A 16905-nucleotide genomic window follows, 5' to 3' on the forward strand; every position below is an offset into this window, starting at 1 on the left:
CTCACGCTAAGGCCCAAGGGATCCCAAAGTGGGAGAGCGGCTCGGCTCCAGGGTTATGTGGTCCTCTGGGGAATCTGTCATCAGAGCAGCTGGTGCCTGTCCAGGTTCTCCCGAGCTCTTTTCCTCAGTGCTATTTTTGAGCCTGGGTTGATGGCTGACTGGGAAAACTCTGTCGTCACTGCTGGTGACGTCAGAGCTGCTGCTGCCAATGTGGTCATTTGGTGGCAAGTGGGAGGGAGAGCCTGCCAAAGAGAAGACATCCCTTCTGGGCTGCAATGTCTCCTTCCAGGCAGCTGGGATATTTTTGTCCAGCTCAACACAGCCGCTGCAGCCAAAGAAAACTGCATATGATCAAACAGCCTTTGCGTTTCCGAAACTTTCTGAAGGAGAGAAGGATGGGGGCCATGGCTGCCTTCCTCCCCTCTCCAAACTCTGGAGCAACCCTGAGGGACACGGCTGGGCTGTGGGAAGTGAAACCTCCACAGCAGCCGCCTTTAAGTCTCCCCTTTCAGTTCAGGCCTTTGTGTGGAGACACAGACGGCGGAAGAGAACGAAGCCAGAATTGGTGCCAATGTGATGATTTCAGGTAGCAACGGCAGTCCTGGTCTCCTGGATCTTCCTAAACCCTTTCCTACTCTTTTTTTTTTGCGTATGTCAAGGAGCATTACCTAAAGTTGTGGGCTTGCTCATTTCAAACTGGGTCTTGTAAAGGCTTCTACCCCCCGCCCTTCCCTCCTCACCATCCCTTCTCACACTCCTATCAGTGCTCACACACTGAACTCTGGCCTGTACAGTAAATATGATTAGGACCAGCTTATGTTCAATTTATAAACATTTACAGCAGACTGATGTGTGCCAAGAGGTGGCTGTGTTACTCCCCAGCTGTGGTTCTGGGAAAGCTTTTTTTTTTAAGATGGGAAAATAGATTAACAGATCCTCACACTCCTTCCCATATACATGCAATACCTGTGTTTCTGGGAAAAGGGATTAAGCAGAAAAAAAGGATTAAGCAGAAAACCATCAAGAATGACTTGGTGGGAACATCACTGCAGGAAGCTCAGTGCACATGGGTCAACCTCGAGAGAGGGAATCGTAAGATTTTGAGCATGTCTGGTACAAGATGAATCTCTCTCACATTATACAAGAGGTATGGGGGTCATTCAGGCAAGACTGACGTTTTGTAGTGGCTGCTGGAAGCCTGAGCCCCTTTCCTCCTTCAGGGCCTGCTGGATAACCCTGAGCAGACAATTTCATCCCCAGGCCCTTCCCTTGCCCCAGCAGACCCTGTGCAACCCCTCTCTGTGCCAAGCCTACACCAGGCTGCTCGGCACGCTGCTCTTGAGAGGACCCTCAGGCACGACGTTCAGGCTAGAAACAGGTTTCCCTTTCAGCAGATGCCAGATAAATAACCAGGGGGAAATTTTCTCTCTGGCGGTTCCTAGGGGTGATGCTGCAAGTTTGTAAAGCAGCTCGTTGCTCCCGGCTGCACAGACACAGGTTTGCCTGCAGCCTCTCAGTGCAGGAGGATGGACAAGCGGCGCTGGGAACTGCCTGACGTAGAGGAATATGTGGCAGAGAGACCCCAGGAAAAGAAACTAAATGTGTGTGAAAGATGAGCATGTGCAGGCAGCTGGGCTGAGCAGAGCCGGGAAAGAGAGACCATGTCATTTCCACAGATGATGAGTCCAAAAAGACTCAAGGTTACACCTTTTCTGCAGATCTGTGGGAAAGCAGGTCTGGAAGGGGCCCGGGGAAGGTTTCTCTCGCCTGTGCCTTCGCCCTGAGGCAGGGTCAGCTCAGCTGAAACCGCTACTGAAAAACCTACAGAGAAAACGCTGGGGAAAACCCTCCGTGGTGGCCACCCCGTGACGGTGGCATCCTGCTCCCCGGCTTCCCTGCCCACCCCTTGCCTCACCCCAGGTTGCCTTCCCTCCAGTTCATCCCATGACACTTTGTCTTCACCCCCCAGTCTGGTTTTTCCCACCATCGCAGCATCTCTTTGCTTCCCTGCAGGACACTTCCCTCTCCCTCTTGCCCCCGACTCCATGTCCCGTTTTCGCTCTGCGCCGTGGCGCCGCAGCCGCTCTAAACCCATCACACCACGCTGGAGTTTTGTGCTCGCCGTGACCAGCTGTGATGCAACTTTTCCTTCCAACGTAAGGACCTTGTTCTCCGGCTAAAGCTTGTTTGCTCTGAAGACCCTAAGAACTGTTGTACTAGAGCAAGCTAAAGGTCCCTCCATCCTGCCTTGAAGTGGCCCTTAACGGCCATTTAGGAAGGCAATTCAGATTATCCTTCCCTTGGCACATGTCCCAGCACCCAGCAATCAATTTAGAGGCTTCCTGAACAGAAGGCAGCGCCTTGGCCATTATGTTTAATAGAAATCAATTAATCTCTCACCTATGGATTTGTCTAATACTGTCTTGAACTTATATCTATGTACCTCGGGCTCCCACAACAGCCAGCAGCAATGATTGCCATAATTCCATTATAAGCTCTTTTAAAAAATACTTTTTTGTTGTTGTTGTTTTAAATCTGCTTGGTATTTTCAGGGTGTGTCCTCCCCATCCTAGCACACACAGTGTGAGGAAAGGTGAATGATCGCTCCATACATATTCTCTCCTCCCCACTCCTCACCTTACTGACCTTTCCTGCTTTACTGTCTCTTCCCAAGGCTGAAGAGTCATTTTATGAAGTGGTCAGGCTGTTGAACTAGATGATTGTTGTAGGTCCCTTCCAACTGAATTTTTCCCTTCCCTTCCCTCTTGCCTTGCCTTGCCTTGCCTTCCCTTCCTCCTTTCCTTTCCTTTCCTTTCCTTTCCTTTCCTTTCCTTTCCTTTCCTTTCCTTTCCTTTCCTTTCCTTTCCTTTCCTTTCCTTTCCTTTCCTTTCCTTTCCTTTCCTTTCCTTTCCTTTCCTTTCCTTTCCTTTCCTTTCCTTTCCTTTCCTTTCCTTTCCTTCCCTTCCCTTCCCTTCCCTTCCCTTCCCTTCCCTTCCCTTCCCTTCCCTTCCCTTCCCTTCCCTTCCCTTCCCTTCCCTTCCCTCTTTCCTTTCCTCTCCTTTCCTTTCCTTTCCTTTCCTTTCCTTTCCTTTCCTTTCCTTTCCTTTCCTTTCCTTTCCTTTCCTTTCCTTTCCTTTCCTTTCCTTTCCTTTCCTTTCCTTTCCTTTCCTTTCCTTTCCTTTCCTTTCCTTTCCTTTCCTTTCCTTTCCTTTCCTTTCCTTTCCTTTCCTTTCCTCTCCTCTCCTCTCCTCTCCTCTCCTCTCCTCTCCTCTCCTCTCCTCTCCTCTCCTCTCCTCTCCTCTCCTCTCCTCTCCTCTCCTCTTCCTTTCCTTTCCTTTCCTTTCCTTTCCTTTCCCTTCCCCTTCCCCTTTCCCTTTCCCTTTCCATGTCCCTTTCCTCACTTTTGAACATGCTTGCTCCAGGCCATTTGCTACCTTCAGTGTTTCTTCTTCCTCTGTTTTTTTCACATCAGGCAGGTGTAGAGATAAGAAAGCTCTGCCAGGACCCTTCAGATGAGTGTCACCAAGGCTCAGTGTATTCAGCCATAAGCCTGGCCGTGAGGTTTAACAACCAGGCAGGAGCAGGCAGCTGCCTCACTTTAAATTAATGCTTGTAAATTAATTGTTCTTTGGCACTGGGGTCAACCAGCACCAGGCGGTCCAGGATCGCACCAACAAACCCTCCAGCCTCTGAACTGAGGCAGCGACATCATTCAGGGCCCTGAGGCCCTGCCTGGGAGTAGCCAGAGGGCCAGTTGGCTCCGGCCAGCAGCGTGCCAGGGACTCCGATAACAACGTACTGGTGCCCATTGTGGGCACAGTCTGGTTTATGGCCACAGAAGTATCTCTTAGGTCCAGCGGCTGTATTTACTACAGACACCTCATGGGAGAAAGGGCAAACCCATCGTCTTGGCGTGGCAGCCACAGAAATAGGGGTTAATAGCAATTTCCACGCCACAGCTGAGGTGGCAAAAATAAAATTATTACCGTGAGACATGTAGATACAAACAGGCTTCTGGGCCATCAGAGAGGATATCCGCTAATGTGTCTGTGTTTGCCTTCAAAATATTTGGTTTGTTTTTATTGTGCAATATATTATGGTTTTAATTAAACATTTTGTGTCTCACTGGTCACAGGGGGATAGCCAGAACTTCACCTCTGCTATTCCCTCAGAGAGATACTGCAAACACTCTTCTTGCAAAATTTATTATTATTTGCATTACAGATCCATTCTCACAATAAAAATTATGTGCATTGACAGCATGCTGAAGCATTGCCAGCCATAAATCACAGGGAGCTATAAACATGTCGCCCAATAAACTATCAGGAGAAAATCATGCCTGCTGGGAGAGCATCGTAAATGGAAAAGATCGTTTACTTCACGCACTGTTTTCCCCGCTACGCCTCACGCTGTTTGCGCATGGGGAGCCGGGGCTCCGCACGGCTCCCGGGTGATTGGATGGGGTCAGGGCTCGGGGTGCGTTATAAGCGCTGCCCTCCCGACACCGCCACGCGGATGCACGTTCTTCCTCTGCCCCACAACGGGGTTGTGCTGCCTGCGCAGGTCGCAAAGCCCCTGGGCCTCCGCCGCCGCGCTCGGTGAGTACCCGCGGCAACGAGCGGCCTCTCCATCCCCGCGCTCCCGATGACGGTGCCGTGGCTGTGGTTTGTGGGGCTGGACACCAACCCGGGTGGGGACGTGCATCTCCGGAGCCCTGCTCGGGAGGTCCACGCCGCTCCACAGGATGCGCTGGGTTGGATGGACCGGGGGAAGGGGGCGGCTGTAATTCCAGGCAGCACCGGCACTGTGCTACGGCCGGGGATGAGCCGGCCATCGTGGTGCCGACTGCTGTTGTGCTGTGGATTTTGTGCAAGAGTCAGCCTGCTCTCCCAACATCTGCTGGCCTGGCTCGGCTGGTGGGAATGGCACCTTCCCGTCCTTGCCTGGAAAGTGTCAACAAAAATTCATCTCTGTGGGTGCTGCATCCCCAGAGCCCCCTTGCTAATCCTCCTCCCTTCGCTGAGCGGCTGAGCCCTCGCTTGGATGCTTGAGCTGGCAGCGATGGAGTTGTGAAAATAACAAAGCCTCCTCTTGGGAAAAAAGCAGATCTCTTGGTCTCATCCTTCCCCAGCCCCTGCTCTTGCCTACGCTGAGAAGAACTCTTAAAGCACCAGTGCTTATCTTAAGTTATTGCTGAAAATCAAAGTCAGGGACAGGCAAGAAATCAGGAGGCGGCTTTCGAGGGCTGGAGGAGGGATGGCACCGTGTCCTCCATGAGGCATCCGCGTTCGTGCCTGAGCCCTTCCCCCAGGCTGTCCAGGGCAGGTCCTGGGGAGCAGAAACGCCCTGGGCACGGGTGGGGTGGGGGGTTTGCTCTCTGAGGTAGGATGCCTTTCTAGGCTGGCAGCAAACCCTGCCCAGGTGCTGCCGTTAACCTTTACACTGATTTCCTCCACCAGCTGGGGGGTTGTTTCCTCGTCAGGGCTCGGCTGCAATGGGAAAGGTGTAACTGCTGTCCCACGGCAGTCAGCTGGGAGGGGTTACATATATGTGTGTGTCATATGTCACATATACACATACAAAGGTACATAAATATAAATAAGTGTGCATGGGTGTTTATATATTTTATATAGTCTATGCGTTTTATATATTTTTTAATATATAATTTGTAGACACACACACATATACGCACACACACATGCAAAACGTGGGAAGGAAAAAGACCAGCTGGGAGTGGGATCCGTATCTGTAACGTGTAGGAGCACACAACAAACCAGAGTAGCTGAGGGAGAAGCAGATGTGGTAAAGCCCCTTCCTAAATCACTTCACACAGGGCGGTAGGAGCTGCCCGTGTCTGACAGAGTCAGGTTTGCGTGAAGGTTTTCTTGTAGGAGGAGCATCCCTTACAGACCCCAGTGAGCTGTCACCAGTCCTTTCTTTCCCACCGTGCTCTGACAGTCTCTCCTCTCCATCCACCTCCGTATTCCTGGAAACCTCTCGTATCTCAGTGCCTCGGAGAGCTGTGGATGTCTGCCGGACGCGGCAGTAAGGGACGCCGTTGGGCAGGCGAGCAGGCACGTGTGCTCTCCATTTGTTCAGTTTTTTTAACCCAGCCTCCAGACGAGAGTGAACGGCAGGAGTCTGCGGCTGAATGCTCACCGCTGGGCTGCCGTTGGATTGACAGCTCTTCCCTTTGGGGGGCTCCGCGCTGCCGTTCAGGCCCAGAGGTACCTCTGGGCAGTTTCCTTTTGCCAACGCCCACCACTGCCGATGCGTCAGGGAAGGCGCTGCCTGCCCGTCCGCGTCTGTGCCACCTCACACGCCGACGAGGCTCCCAAAGACGGGCTGTGCCTCGTCCCTCTGGCCGTGACACCAGCCAAGGCGATTCCTGATACTAACGCGCAAGTTGCAAGGAAGATAGAGTGGCCCTGCCTGGAGGAAATAAAATGACTTTGGGTCTTCCCCAGTTTCCATCAGTTCTGTGTTGTCCTGGAGCAGGAAGATGTTTATCCTGGCTAAGCTTGGGGATTTATTGCCGCATTAGACTCTCGAGCAGGCTGAGAGTCTAATGGAGCAAAGTCATATTAGGAACATAAATGCATCATGGAAGATACGTGTGTTCAGTCAAAAATGAACTGTGTTGTAGCAAACCCTCTTGCTCACAAGCCAGGCAGTCGCCAACCTGCTTGTTTTGTATCCCACAGAAGGTGCATTAAGACTTAAGCCACAAGTATTTCTTTGCCTTTAATCAGCTCTTGTTCGGTACATTCCCTGCTTTCCCCCACCCACCCAGCCAGTCGTTCTGTCCCAGAAGGCACAGAGAGGGCTCGGGGACCCCGTCAGCCTCTCTGCCAGGGCGCGTTGTCACGTGCCATGTAGGAATCTGGGTTGTGCTGGATCCTCCGGGAGGACTGAAGCCGATGGTAAGCTCACAGGCTCATAGGTTCATCGCATCATTCAGGTTGGAGAAGATCTCTAGTCCAACCTCCTGCTCAAAGCAGGGCCAGCTATGAGGTCAGACAAGGCTGCTCACGGCTTTATCCAGTTGCGTCTTGAAAACTTCTGAGGATGGAGATGCACAACCTGATCTGATGCTTGGTGGTCCTCAAGGGGAACCATTTCTCATTATATCCAGTCTAAACCTCCCTCGCTTCATCTTATACCTGTTGTCTCATCCTCCCAGCAGGGACTGCTGTGAAGAGCCGGGCTCGGCCTCCTGCATGGCTCCCTGTAGGTAGGGGCAGGCTGCTCTCGGGTCCCTGCAAAGCCGCCCCCCCTCCAGGCTGAACAAGCCTTTCCTTGCTCTCAGCCTGGGGCATTTCTCCAACTCCCATCCACCTCAGTGACCTTCTGCTGTCCTCACGAGAGTAGACATCTGCTAGGTTTCTGGAAAGGCCTCACTCACCTCGTACTCTTGACCCACCATAACCCCTGTGCCCCTCCCCTCTGATTCGGACCCAGAGACTTTCCGTGGATGCCTCCCCGGTGCTTCCGAACCTGCAGCTTCTTGTGCTTTGGCTTGCATTTCCCTGCTATTAATAAAAGTCACGGGCACCACACAAGTGGGAGTTTTGCTCCTTTTTTTCCCTTTCACCCAATAGCAAGGTAGATTATGAAATAAGCAACAACTTGGCTGTGAGAGCCCCTGAAAATCCACCTTACCGTGGTGGCCATCTGAGCTGAGAGCACTAGTGCCTAAGTGCCAGATTCTCTGTTACATTTTGCATTTGTTTCCAATGTTGATTTCTTAACTAAGAAGTCCGAGTTAAACTTGCACCGTTTTCCTGTCCTTTGATCTCCAGTCAGCACCACGAGGAAGCCAGCTGCTTCGCAGGTCTTGGTTGTGTTGGCTGTAGAAAAAGCATTCGTTCACTCAGTTGAGCGTCTCAACCTGTGGAATTTGGGGAGGACTGTAGCAGAATAGCCCTCACCAGGGATGTTTTAACTTTCATTTTAAGAAAAAAAATTTTTCTTTTTTTTTCTTCGTTTTAAAGAAACAATGTCCATCCTTTCCTTCCTTTCATAGTTTGATGGCTAAAGAAGAGTGTAGCCATATGTGACATTATGGTAATTAGGGCAGGGCCCTAAACAGGACGGGGGGCATCTGCACAGGTTGTTGGGGAGGTGGAGGGATGTGGCGCTTGTCGTTACCCACTTCTCTGTTCGGCGCAGAGTCCAACTACGTGGAGTTTCTGTTGATTTGTTTTAGGTAGAGGTCATGTGAGAGCTGAGCTGGGATGGAGCATGACTCACATACCACGTGGGAATTCAATGGCTCCTTCTATCAGCCTTCAGCTTTCCTCATGAGGGGCATCCCAGGCCTGGAATCCCTTCACCACTGGATCTCCATCCCTTTCTGTGCACTGTACCTCATAGCTCTCTCGGGAAACTGCATGATCCTCTTCATCATAAAGAAGACCCAAAGTCTTCACGAACCAATGTACTACTTCCTCTCCATGCTGGCAGTCACTGACCTGGGCTTGGTTCTATGTACGCTGCCTACTACTCTGGGCCTTTTTTGGTTTAACATGCGAAGGATTGGGTTCGATGCTTGCCTCACTCAGATGTATTTCATCCACATTCTGTCCTTCATTGAATCCTCTGTGCTCCTGGCAATGGCATTTGACCGCTTCATTGCCATCTCCCACCCACTGAGACACGCATCCATACTGACCAGGAGGACTGTCATAAAGATAGGTCTGGCAGTTATACTGAGAGGGATGCTCTCCCTCCTCCCCATCCCCTTCTTGCTCAAGAGACTAACCTATTGCGGGAAGACTGAGCTTTCTCATTCTTTTTGCTTCCATCCTGATATCATGAAACTAGCATGTGCAGATATCAAAGTCAATGTCTTTTACGGTATGATTATTCTCTTATCAACGGTGGGGATGGACTTCATCTTCATTGTGCTGTCCTACATCCTGATCATTAAAACTGTTATCAGCCTTGCAACCAAGGAGGAGTGTCTCAAAGCTTTGAATACGTGTGTCTCCCACATCTGTGCTGTTCTAGTGTTCTTCATCCCAATGATCGGACTGTCCATGATCCATCGTTTTGGAAAGAATGTTCCTCCTCTGGTTAACACTTTGGTGGCTTACACCTACCTTATAATCCCCCCTGCTCTCAACCCCATTATCTACAGCATAAAATCCAGCCACATCCGTGAGGCTTTGCTCCGGGCATTGCGGAGGAAGAGTGACTCTGACTGGTAGCTTTCTCCACCAGTTCTGCCAGAAAGTGCTAGTGGACTGGTCGCTTGGTCAGAGCTAGTGGACTGGTTCCTTGGTGCTCCATCCACCTGGGTCACTGCCAGATGAAAGAACTGCAGATCCACTCGGAGGCTGTTCCTCAACCCACAGCTGTGATCTTCCATGTTTTGCCCTAGCATGATGCTTTCGTCCCTTCCAGCAGCCTGTGAACACCCCAAGCATTAGTGCAGCGATATATACAGATGGAAGCCCCAATTAGAGGGAGACAATTAAAGAAAAACGGGCTGCATGACCTTCTCTTTTCAAGTCATGCGATGAGGTGGATCAAGGAGCCTCTGCAGCGCATCTTATGTAAACCCTAGTACCCAGATAACAGCGTTTAAGCTTCACTCAGACCGCCTTGCATGGGGTCATCGGTCCCTGTCTACGTGTTACAGCACGGCTAAGCTCAACAGGACAAGGCTTGGGCCAAGGGTTTGGAGCCGCTCTGAATATCCCAGGCATTAGTTATTCAACTGGAAACATCCCACAAGATGGAGCTCAGCTCCAGAGGCTGAGCACAGAGCATTTTCTGAAGATTAAGTCCAGTTAAGTGTGCCCACAGCACTCTCAGTCCTTTTAAAGAAAAGGCTCAGCCTTCATCTGTGTTTCTAAAGCGCCATACACATCTGCAGCGATGGAACCACTGCTGCCTTCGCGTCGCTCTTTGATGTCATTCACTCTTACCATCCCGCCGAGTCTAACGTTCCAGCCATTGTTTTGCATTGAATGTAACGTGTGTGTGCAATACTCTCAATAAAAGACATCTATTCGCTGTAAAAGGTCAAAAGACTTGATGAAGCCATTTTTTTTCTGTTTCCATGATACCAGGATATTAGGTTGGAGTTGCTTAAAATCTTCAGGATTCGCTGTAGATGAGCACAGGATTGCAAGAGTTAGATATGTGTCAGGATGGTGCTTGGGGGTCTGGAGTGCTGAGCTCTCTTGCTGAAAAAATCAGAGGTTTAAAAATATCATAGGGATGGCTGAACATTCTGACACTAAGGACCACGTACTACAACCTTCCCGCTGAGATCTGCCCGGGAGTGACCGTACCCCTCAGAGGGATGGGAGGAGGGGATCTCCAGGGACAGTCCACAGATGGGGGGTGACACTGTCCCCCAGCATCCTATTGCTCTGCTGTAGGAAGGGTCTCAGCCAGGCACGCAGAAAGGTTTCATGATTCTCCTGGATTGTGTCCAGAGTAAAATAGCCCAAAATCTTTCATGCCTTCAAATTATGGAGCTGTACTTTTGTTGGTCTTAAGCCTGGGTGTGTTTCAGGGCCATTAGGATGAGCTGTGGGGGATGTGGGGTAGGGGAGAACTTTGTAGAGTCGGGCTGAGGGTTGGACTCGCTGATCCCGAGGGGCTTTTCCAACCTGAAGGGTTCGGGGATTCTGTGTTATTTTAGTCAGTCTTGACCATGGTGGAGAATAAGAAGAAATGGTCAATGTTTACCTCGGAAAGGTGAGGCGGCAGCAGGAATCGGGACGGGATTGCACACCAGAACTGGCCTGTTCCTGCCAGCTGCCGAGCACTTCACACCTCAGATTAACCCAGGAGTAGTTGTCTTCTATTTGGCTCTACACATGACAGTACCAGAATAGAGAGAAAAGAGCTATGAGGGAACATCTCCCTAATAAAATGCAAAGGGAGAAAGGAAGATTCCTGAGGGGAGGCTTCACAGGCCGCCGTTTGTTTTGTTCTGTGCTGGTTGTCTTGCTGAGGGTCCCGGTGGGCCCTTGCACAGGGTGAAATACTGCTCAACAGATGCCCCCAGCACCGCTGCCTGAGCGCTGGCACAGCGGGCCCAGGCGTGGGGGCCCGTTTGCACTGAGATAGCACCCAGTGGGAGCACTCTGCTCAGAATATCTAAGGGCTGACCCAGTGCCGGCAGCCAGCTATCATCAGAGGAACGATTAACGTAAGGGAACAAACACAACTTTCAGCAGAAAAGCCTCGAAAAGAGCTTTGCTGGGGAGACTCTTAGCTTGCAGGATCCTCCCATTCTGAAAACTTCCAGGGTTTGTCCCTGGACATCTGTGCTTTATCCGTGCTCCAGCCGTTCTCCGAAAAAGCCAAAGCCCAAGGACCGTTTGCTACAGCAAGCGAACTTTCGGGGGGGGGACGGCCGGGGAGGAAATGTGTGGGAGATTTATTAGTGTACTTATTGGCACAGCTGGAGACCAGAGTGGAGCGAGGCTCGTGGGGATTCGGTGCATCTCCACCAGCCGGTCCAGCAGAGCTTCGTGTGCCGCCCCGTTCGCTGCCCAGCCCGCGGAGCTGGGGGGTGCCAGGCAGACACTCCAGGTCCGGGAGCCTCTGTACAAGGTACCGTCTCTTAGGCACGTCTCTTCAAAAACCTTCATGGCTGCTTCTGGGGATGGGAAACTTAACTGTGGTTTAACATCTGCGCGAGAGAAAAAAGAGATGGACGTGCCACTTAAAGCTGCTAATTCCTGTTCCGTGGTGCCCTGAGCTCTCCACTTTGGACCACAGGATCACTTACAGCGCTTGCCCGTGGATTTATTTTCTATGAAGCAGTTTGAGACATATCAGAGGCATTTCTGGAGAGTAGAGAAGGAGGGGAGAAGAATGGGAAGGGGAAGGAGGGAATGAGAGATGGAAAGGGAGAGACAAAGAGAGGGAGAGGGGGAATGGGGAGGGGAAGGGGAAGAGGTAGGAGGAGAAGAGAAGAAGGAAGGAGAAAGAGAAAGAGAAGGAGGAGGAGGAGGAGGAGGAGGAGGAGGAGGAGGAGGAGGAGGAGGAGGAGGAGGAAGGAGGAGCTTCTCCCATGCTGAGCCCTCCCTGAGCCCTGCATTGCGGGCCTCCTCTGCCCTGGGAAACCCCCGGTGGCCCCTGCATGTGGAGCCGCCACAGGCCCTGCTGCACTCCGAGCCTTTGTCCACATGGTAATTAGAAGAGGGATGAGGACAGTTTGTCCTGGAGACACCCGGTGCTGCTTGGCCACATCCATGTCTACCCTTTCGTCCCTTCCTAACCAGGATGGCTTTAGTCCCCAGCCCAGTGGCCATCATCCCCCGGCTGGCGCTACCCCTCGTCCTGCCTGCGGGCTGGCAGCAGCCGGGACGGTCCCTGGAGGCGAGGAAGGGGTGAATGGTGTGGGTGGTGGGGTGAGGCTCCAGCCGAGTCCCGCTCACCCACAGGCACAGCTTCTGCGGCAAATGCAGCAAGGGCCGGCCCACAGCGACTGACCTGGGCAGGACCTGGCTGTATTTATAAAATTTATAAAATAGCAGCAGGAGACACACAGGTACGGCTTTTCTGCTTACAAGTGATGGCAAACAGCCAGAAAAAATAAAAACACAAAAGGCATTTGATCAATTCATCGATTAGGATGAAGTTTAATTATGGTTCCAAAATGCTTTGGATTTGAGCTTTGCCTTGTGTTTTTAATTTCTCTTTTCTCTTTTCCCTCTGAAGTACTATTTTGGCTTGATGTATAATTTTTTTTTTTTTTTTTCCTGGTGAGAAGGTATGGATAAATGGCTACGTATTCCAAATGACTTAGAAGGCTTTTGAGTGGGTATATTTTATATATGTATATTCCCCTCTCACTGCCACATGGCGGGAGGGAGCAGTGGAGATGGATGCGGACGGTGAAGACGGTCCCATTGCCCGCTCCATCCTGGCAAGTTGGTCTCAGACCCATTTTGACCCCATGGGACAAGTCTGGTCAATGTTTATGAGCCTTTACTGCTGCGGCTGCTGCGAATGGTCCTCCGGGTTGGATGGTTTTAGTGTCTGAACGTGCTTACCTCTTCCTGAATGCAGCTGCTGGGGCTTGCTGGTGGCAGGATCACGCAGGAAAACACATCTGGTGCTTTTAAAGACAGGGATCCAGTTGTCATCTCTACAGAAAGGAAGGTCCTTGCAGCACCCGGTCTTCATCCCATTAGCAAACCAAAATCATTAGTCACTTCTGAAAACCCCGGTGCATTTACCGACATCAAAAAACTAAAGATGAACAGAAGCACCCAGGGATTATTTACTTTGTGTGTCTGTCTCTCGCGGTCACAACCTCCCAAAAGAAAAGAACAGGGTGGCAGGTGTCTTACAGTGAGACTCATACTGTCACTGCACCTCGGTGGCTGCAGGTAACTTGGCTCAGATACTTGTTGGCAATTCCTGAAGCGCTTTGTTCGCTCAGCTCGCGTCTTAACGCAAGAGCTTTGCTGAGAATTCATCGCTAGAATAGCTGGTAGGCAACTCGACAGCGAGAGTCCACCTACACTGTTTGTAAATTGGGCATAAAAAGCTACAGCGTGAGTCTTATTTGTTATCGATGCAAGATGGAAAAACGCCACATCAGGAAAATTAATTGTGATGGATATTTTAGGATAAGGACTTCACCACAGATGTGCAGTAAAAAAAAAACAAACAAAACAAACAACAAAACAAAAAACCCAGAACCACCCCATGTTTTCACAACTGTGTGCTAAACAGCTGTATTAACAGCCTGCAGGGCTAAGCCGTTCTGCGTCCTCGCTTTGCACGGACAGGGCACGGAAGAGGTAACGAGGGAGCTCAGTGATGCTGCGGAGCGCAGGGGGGCTCGTCCCCCTCCTTGGGCAGGGCTGGGGCTGCGGCGGGCAGGGCTGCCCCCCCGGGCTGGGCTGTGCACGCTGGGGCTCGCACCCTGCCCCTGCCCCAGCCTTTGACACTCGCCCCAGAGCTTTGAAAATCCCAATCTCTTTAAAAATCTGATCCCTGAGAACAGAAAGGCACCAAAAGTAAAGGCTTTTGGGTATCTTCCTGGCCATTCTCCTTGGATCACAGCACTCCCGGACAGTTTACAGCGACAGAATAAGGTGAATAATCAGAATTCTTTTCTCTACAGACACTCTGGTATTTCCGTATGTGTTTTCAGGCCGAATGGATGAAAATCCAATTCGTGTGTGCAAACAAATAACCATGAGCGGCTCACTGTGCGTGTCTGCAGCGCCTGGGAGTGGTGGGTGGTGGGAGGCAGCACAGGCAGTTTCACAGAGCCCGTTTCTGACATACGGAAAAACTCGGGGAGAACTGAAGTTTAACAGGAAGAACTAAAAATCTGTTGTTTTGTTTTGTTTTTTTTTTTTTTTTAAATTTTGCCCTTTAAAATTAAAAGGAAACAAGTTCAGCTGTTGGGTTTATCATTTAAAATGCTGATTTTACAGTGTTCCGCACTGAGAAGAATTCCAGCTAATTCCTGTTCAAATTCAAATGCCACCGTTTTGTGGCTGCATATGCTGTTGTACGTAGCCACAGTGGGCTAAAGAAAGGAGAGAGCGTCTCTCTGCGTCAGCAGAGCAGCTCTAAGGTCCCTTCGCATTTCACAGCTGTGGCCCCACGGGATTTGGAGTCATGGGAAAGGATTTATAAAGTCGCTGTTTCTCTTTCCCTTGCAGCAGGGGACGTGCCATGGCATAGCATGACCGCTCTCCAGCCCACGTGCCATGCCCTCCCCCAACAGCTCTGACCTCAGCCCACCCTCCTTCATCCTGGCCAGCATCCCGGGGCTGGAGGCGGCCCATTTCTGGATGGCGATCCTCCTCTGCTCCATGTACATCTTGGCGGTCACGGGCAACTGCGCGGTGCTGTTCATAGTGAAGACGGAGCCCAGCCTGCACGCCCCCATGTACTTCTTCCTCTGCATGCTGGCTGCCATCGACCTGGCCTTGTCCACATCCACGGTGCCCCGTGCCCTCTCCTTCTACTGGTTCAACACCAGCGAGATCAGCTTCAGCGCGTGCCTTGTCCAGATGTTCCTCATCCACACCCTCTCGGCCATCGAGTCCACCATCCTGCTGGCCATGGCTGTGGACCGGTACGTGGCCATCTGCCACCCGCTGAGACACGCCGCCATCCTCACCAACGCTGCCACAGCGAAAATAGGGCTGGTAGCCATGGCCAGGGGAGTTCTCTTCTTCCTGCCTTTGCCTTTACTCCTCCTGCCCCTTCCCTTCTGCAGCTCCCGGGTGCTGTCACACTCCTTCTGCCTGCACCAGGACGTGATGAACCTGGCCTGTGCCAACGCCACCCCCAGCGTGGTGTACGGCCTCACCGCCATCCTGCTGGTCATGGGCCTGGACGCCATCCTCATCTGCCTCTCCTACGTCCTCATCCTCAAGGCTGTCTTGCGGCTGGCCGCGTGGAAGGAGAGGCTCAAGGTGTTCAGCACCTGCGTTGCCCATATCTGCGTGGTCCTGGCCTTCTACGTGCCCCTGATCGGGCTGTCCGTGGTGCACAGGTTTGGGAAGGACCTGGCCCCACTGGTCCATATCATCATGGGCAACGTCTACATCCTGGTGCCCGCTGTGCTCAACCCCATCATCTACGGGGTGAGGACCAAGGAGATCCAGAGGAGGATCCTGAATTTAATTCATATATACAGCGACAGAACTGCCCAGTGACCCGTGCTCGGCTGCTGCCTCCTGTATCCTGACACCAGCTCATCTTGTTTTACACTTAAAGTCTTCGGTGCAGGACTGTTCCCCACGAAACAGAGCAGCTAACAGCCTTTCTTCTCTTTACTCCCATGGCTCTTCTACTAGTGGGACACAGCTACAAAGCTCTTTTAATACAATGAAAGCCACCAAGCCTTCGGGCCAACGAAGAAGGTCTGAAAGCAAACTGCATTTGTTTTCACACCATCGCAGGATCACAGAATCGTTGAGGCTGGAGGCACCTCTGAAGATCATCTTGTCCAGACCCCAGCTCAAGCCGGCTGCCCAGCACTGTGTCCAGCTTCTGAATGTCTGCAAGGGTAGAAACACCACTTCATATTTTGGAAAAAGGTTCAAGATCCTGGGAAAGGTTGTTGTACAATAGGGTTTTACAAAAAAACATACAGATTTGAAAACTGTTCACTTGTAATTTTTTTCCTAATGGTCTTTGTCTTTTTAAAAATAAATCTGTTTCTTTGTAAATAGAAAGAAACAAACAACCTCTTCGTTTTCCTCTCGGTTTAAACTCTCACCTTGCTGTTGGTTGCCATGAATGGTCTTCACCCTTGAGGTGGCTGCACTGCCATGCACAGGGACGTGGTGGTTCCCTACTGCAACAGCCCCTGGGATTCCTCCAGGGAGAGGTGCCGGGGGGGTGTGATCTCAGCTTTGAACACTGGCTTTCACTCCACAAGATAGTAGTGCACAAAGCCTCGCACAGCAGGACCCGCCACAGGACTAGAGCAGCACCAGGTACTATGAAGAAGGCTGATTTACCTCCATCAGGAGGCCCAGGTGCTCTTGAACACTGATGTCTCCATCAGTAGGGGATTATCACAGAGTCACGGGGTGATTCAGGTTGGAAGTGACCTCAGGACATCTCTAACCCAACCTCCTGCTCAAAGCAGGGCAAGCTCCAGGGTCAGACAAAGTTTATCCGGTTCGGTGTCGAAAGCCTGCGGGGATGGATGTTGCACAACCTCTCTGGGTCTCTGTTACAGTGCTTGATTGTTCTCACTCTGAAAAAGCTTCTCTTTATACCCAGTTTAAACCTCTCTTGGTTCAGCTTACACTTGTTTTCTCTCATTCTCCCACCATGCCACACTGCGAGGAACTTGGCTCCATCTTCTAGATAAGGGTAGAGGAAGGCTGATCTGCTGCGGGCCCTCCCAGAACCTTTTCCTTTCCAGGCTGAACAAGCCCGTTT

General features: G+C 51.3%; 3 protein-coding genes across 3 annotated transcripts in view; 2 read left to right on the top strand and 1 right to left on the bottom strand.

Moving 5' to 3' along the window:
- LOC141958828 (olfactory receptor 51E2-like) overlaps positions 1-16905 on the bottom strand; it is a 138327-nt gene that overhangs the window by 13032 nt on the left and 108390 nt on the right. The window lies entirely within an intron of this gene.
- Positions 2717-9212, top strand: LOC141971300 (olfactory receptor 51G2-like). Its single transcript, XM_074928560.1, has 2 exons — positions 2717-2738; positions 8269-9212. Exons 1-2 carry the CDS (start codon positions 2717-2719, stop codon positions 9210-9212), a joined length of 966 nt encoding a protein of 321 aa, XP_074784661.1.
- LOC141966826 (olfactory receptor 51E2-like) lies at positions 14709-15665 on the top strand. The gene has a single exon (XM_074919984.1). It carries the CDS (start codon positions 14709-14711, stop codon positions 15663-15665), a length of 957 nt encoding a protein of 318 aa, XP_074776085.1.

The sequence above is a fragment of the Athene noctua genome, chromosome 1 (genome assembly GCF_965140245.1).
Source record: "Athene noctua chromosome 1, bAthNoc1.hap1.1, whole genome shotgun sequence".
Classification (NCBI taxonomy): Eukaryota; Metazoa; Chordata; class Aves; order Strigiformes; family Strigidae; genus Athene; species Athene noctua.

Excerpts from the sequence above, each read along its gene's own strand:
- LOC141971300 (XM_074928560.1), top strand. The coding sequence starts at position 2,717 with ATGATTGTTGTAGGTCCCTTCC. Across the intron at positions 2,739-8,268 it reads GATTGTTGTAGGTCCCTTCC|TCAATGGCTCCTTCTATCAG; the intron begins AACTGAATTTTT and ends CCACGTGGGAAT.
- LOC141966826 (XM_074919984.1), top strand. The coding sequence starts at position 14,709 with ATGCCCTCCCCCAACAGCTCTGACCTCAGCCCACCCTCCTTCATCCTG.